The following is a 4,976-nucleotide window of genomic DNA, read 5'->3' as shown; positions in this document are numbered from 1 at the left end:
ATATATATATATATATATATATATATATATATATATATATATATATATATATATATATATATATATTCCTGAAACGGCATCTCAGTCTTTGGTTTTAAATCATCAGACTTTACTGTCATTGAACGTAGAAGATCTGTTCATCTTGATTAATATACATATGAATTACACCGGCAATGTTACAAAACACCAGTGCTGTTGAACTCAGATTTCTAATAAATATAAGCAGCTGAAGGCTAGTGCTTATTTTTACCTGTTTATGGCTTCACACGCACAGGTGAGTCTAAATCTAGTCCAGCCTTTGAGCTCTACCAAAACGCACCTTGCAGCTCTCTCCTCTGCTCTCTCCAACAGAACTGAATCAAATGGCTCATCAGCTGATTTTAGCTCTGCAGAGGCCTGATAACGACCCATTAATTTGATTCATTTGGTTATTAAAAATCCTTGCTCAAATGCTTCTTAATTTTCTAGCTTGCTGCCTTATTTATACGCCTAGGACCAAGCTTTTATTTCGAGGACAAGCATCTGCAGTGAAATTTAACTCTGCATGCTGTAGCTGGCGTTACACGCAATCTTAAAGCTCAGATGAAAGTCAGCAATGAAGGGGAAAATAATTATAGACGGCCTTAAACATTTTGCAAGACATTAAATCAAATGCGATACCGATCGAAACAAACACTAATGAAACGCCAAACTTCTTCGCGCAGGCGGTGAAGCGCTTCATGAACATGGAGTGTAAATGTCACGGCGTGAGCGGCTCCTGCACGCTGCGGACCTGCTGGATGGCCCTGTCGGACTTCAGGAAGACGGGCGACTACCTGCGGAGGAAGTACAACGGGGCGGTGGAGGTGATCATGAATCAGGACGGGACAGGCTTTACTGTGGCCAACAAAGCCTTCAGGAAGGCCACCAAGAATGATCTGGTGTACTTTGAGAACTCTCCGGATTATTGCCTCCAAGACAAAGCAGCAGGTAGGACTGCGGAGGCGAGGAGGGGGTGGAAGACGGAGGGGCTGTTTCTCGTGGATGTTGATGGATTGCCCAGGCTCTCTTATGTTTTAGAGGTGCTATTTATGTGTTTTGTGTATGCTCATGCATGACTAGTGTGTTTTGTGGTCATGAATGTCAGTGTGCGGGTGTATGCGTGTGTGTGTGTGTGTGTGTGTGTGTGTGTGTGTGTGTGTGTGTGTAATAGTAGTCAGATAACACAGCAGGCCTCCCCTGTGATGTTGGTGGAAGCTAATATCCTTGTACCCTGAGGACATGGTTGTTCTGTGACCACCTGACCTCTGTCAGTCTGTCAATTCTCTCTCTCACACACGCGCACACACACACACACACAACCTTGTGCTGAGGAGACGTCTTGATTCCTCTTTAAACAATGAACCTGATCATACACGACTGTTTCAAACTGACCGGGTGATGGATGAAGAACGGTTGGACAGCATTTGACGACGTTACGTTGAAGCTTTTTCCAGCTTTTCCATGCTCTCTCATCTTGTCTCCCTGCCTCTCTGTCCCTTCATCCACCCTCCCCCTGTCATTCTCACCTTCTCAGTGGAATCTACAGCCTAGGGACACAAGCAGCTAATTAAAAAAAAAAAGAAAGAAAGAAAAAAAAAAGTCACTTCTCTGTGTCTGTCACAGTCTTTCTCCCTCTCTGTCTGTCTGAGCTAAGCGTAGCTTGAGGGCAGAGTGGGCCTCCGAGTGTGAGAGCCTGTCTGTCTGTCACGCTCCACTGTCCATTTAACCCTCACACACACACAGAGAGGTGCTTCAAAGGGAGCAGTGGCTTGGGAAAGGCAGTGTAACTACAGGCCGCTCTACCAACACCGCATAGTTGTGTGTGTGGGTCTGTTGTTGTACAGGCCGCTTGTTGTGATAGGTAGCAGTTCAAACAGGGAGCTTCTCACACCAAACATGAGAGCTAATCTCTGTGGGGATGACATCCACATAAGACATGGACAATGTGCCGCTGCGCTGAGTGGTAGCTCGGCTGCTAAGCGCTACGAGGCATTCATCGCCGCTGACGAGCGTTTTAAATTGATTTGGCATCATAACAGCACATACTGAAACTCAAAGCACCTAAAACGCCGTCAGATTCACTCGCTTTACCAGAAATGTAAAAGTTTCAGCTGCGCTGTTCTACTGCTTTTAGCTGCTCTCAGTTAGCGACATTTTTTTTTTTTTTTTTTTTTTTCCGGTTTATATCTTTTTCTAGGCTAAGATAAGCTGTCTAAATCCGATTGAGAGCCTTTACTCTTTGTATGGAAGCGTCAGTAAACTCCTTGGTCTGTATTAGATATTGCAAATAGGTAATACTTTATGTTCTTATTCATGTGATTCTTAAAAGGGTGATTCTTAAATTCTCTCAAGTCAGACTCATGAATTCTCCCAGGATTTCTGCAATACGAAGGTCATCACCTTCGCAGCAAAGACTGATAAGATCTGGGTCAACAGAACTAAGAAAAAGGAGAAGGGAAAATTTAGCGGCTAAGGATCAAAAAGATAAGCAAGTAGCAGATCTGGGAATTGCAGTGTGAGAAAGAGCAGTAAAACTTTGGTGTGTCCTGACGAACATTCAAAAAGAAGACAGTGCCTGGCAAAACTTTTACTGCTTTGCATCTAAATATAGTCAAATGCAGACATAACTTGAACTTGTAGGGACATACAGATTTGCAGCTGTTACTCCAAGAAAAGGTGGTTCTACAATGTATCGAATCGGGAAGCTACATACATAATTACGCCACACTTTTCAGTTTTTCTTTTCATCTGTAGAAGGAATGCTTCACAATTATGCACTGCTTTGGTTCGACCATGCACACAAGTTCCTGATAAAATTCATTGAAGTTTGTGACAAAATGTGACATTTTTTGATATTTTCCCAAGGCACTGTGTGTCTTCATTTCTTTAGGAAGACAGATAAGTAAACTCTCAAACTCTCTGCGCAGGTTCTCTGGGCACTGCCGGACGGGTCTGCAACAAGACATCGCGCGGCACCGACGGCTGTGAGGTCATGTGCTGCGGGAGAGGCTACGACACCACCCGAGTCATGCAAATCACAAAGTGCGAGTGCAAGTTCAAATGGTGCTGCGCGGTGGAGTGCAAGGACTGCGAGGAGGCCGTGGACATACACACGTGCAAGGCCCCTAAGCGAGCAGAGTGGTTGGACAAGACCTGAGGCCGCGCTGCTCCTCTGTTCCCGTCAAACGCAGCCCCACCCGACACCCCTTCGCAGGACATCATGTAGAAAAAAAGTGGCATTCTGGAAATGTCTGTCCAAAAGTGCTATGCATCTCCGCCCCGACCTTGTCTACTCATTGCATGGCTTTTTTTTTTCTTTCTGTTTTTTTTATTTTTTATTATTTGTTGTTTTTTACTTGTTTGTGAAAGCACTAAGACTCCATTATCCATCGTAATGAGTCAACACATATTAGCTCCTGTTTGTGAATGTCTGTGTGATTAAACCTGCTGGGATCAGATGTCAGTGATAACAACTTGGCTTCAAACACAGATTCGGCCCAGACGACCTGCTTCTGGTGTGTGGTACTGCTACTTTTCAAATGGTCTGCTGCTTTCATGATTCTTCAAAGACAGATGTTACTTGAGACTCGAAACATATCCAGTATTGTTAATGGCATCATATCATATATTCACATAACTTTGCTTTGTTTATGTTTCTTTGTTTTTTGTTTTGTTTTGGGATACGGGGGAGGGGGGGGCGGTAACGAGGATTATCTTTTGGGATAAAAACAGAACAAAAAGCATACTTGGTTGGACTGTGGACAGTACCTTGGAAAGTGCAATTCAAGATGTCTAAACATGGCAACACGTTGCCGGACAAGCGTCCAGGAAGAGGACTGCTAGAGGAAAAGGAGATGGACAACCAGAGGAATTTTAAAATAATGGACAAATGCATCACTGGAGCATAGAGTGACACTGTGTAGAAAGGACAGACAAAAAGGAGGAAAATGAAAAACAAAAACTGTTTATAGTGGATTATTTAAATTGTAAAGTGTTGTTTCATTCCTCATCTGTTGATGAGACTGCACTACATTGGCTGATGCAAGGAGAGAGAAGAGCACTTGCATTACTGTGATTATACAGTGAGTTTTAGTCTTTTTTTTGTGTGTGTGTGTGTGTGTGTGTGTGTGTGTGTGCGCGCGTGTGTGCGTGTGTATGTGTGATTAGAAAAACCTGCTGCTGAGAAGAAGACAAAGAAACCGAGGCGTTTATGGGTCACACATCAACCACGACACCCACAGATTTCACCTTTCTGCTCTTGAGCTTGCTTGTATAACATTTTGTATAACGCTCTATCTAAACAGATGTTCATATAAAATATATGGTGAATTAGTTTGTTGCTGCTTGGTTTTGTTTTTGTCCAGTCACATATATCAAATAATGGGCAAATGATGGCAAGTCAGTCCTGATGAGACCAAAACAAAGAGCAACTATATATTTGTAAAGTTTCATTGCTGTCACATAAAATGTGAAAGAAGTACTAATATTACAAACTGCAGTATTATGCGACTATTTTAAACAAAGTCTTATTGTTTTCCAAATCTGACTCCAAGGTGCCGGGCTTTCTGTTTACATTGGTACTGATCATAGTTTTTCCCAGCCTGACTGAGTTTTCGGCCTCGTAATGAGCTAAGGGTCAAAGAAACTCATCCACCATTAGTTTATTAATATATTGTGTTCCAGATTTTCAGCTAGCAGTCCGTAAAGAACTATTTAACTGGGTACTGAACAGTGTATGGTAAACATTTTATTTCTTATTCTCCGTCACAAAGCTGCGTATCTGTTTCTTTACTACGGGGATAAGCAGTTATTTGTAAATAATTTTGCTTCCATAGAAAATGTGCCATACATCATTCGATGCTCAGCTTTGAAAATCTCCTTATTGGAACTGTTTGAAACATTCATGAGCTTTGCAGGGATGTTATACATACAGTTCATATCTGTCACTGTATATG

General features: G+C 42.4%; 1 protein-coding gene across 1 annotated transcript in view; it reads left to right on the top strand.

The window, feature by feature from the left end:
- The window catches only part of LOC106946636 (protein Wnt-2b-A), a 16,000-nt gene extending 11,647 nt beyond the window's left edge, over positions 1–4,353 (top strand). Inside the window, exons 4-5 of the mRNA XM_015031099.1 lie at positions 705–969; positions 2,949–4,353. Coding sequence (XP_014886585.1) covers positions 705–969; positions 2,949–3,178 — 495 coding nt within the window. The 3' untranslated portion in view covers positions 3,179–4,353. The remainder of the gene's footprint in view (positions 1–704; positions 970–2,948) is intronic.
- The last annotated feature ends 623 nt before the right edge of the window (positions 4,354–4,976 follow it).

Source organism: Poecilia latipinna, unplaced genomic scaffold, assembly GCF_001443285.1.
Source record: "Poecilia latipinna isolate Pla-1442-1.1 unplaced genomic scaffold, P_latipinna-1.0 Scaffold199, whole genome shotgun sequence".
Lineage (NCBI taxonomy): Eukaryota > Metazoa > Chordata > Actinopteri > Cyprinodontiformes > Poeciliidae > Poecilia > Poecilia latipinna.
This window is presented reverse-complemented; position numbering and strand designations above follow the sequence as displayed.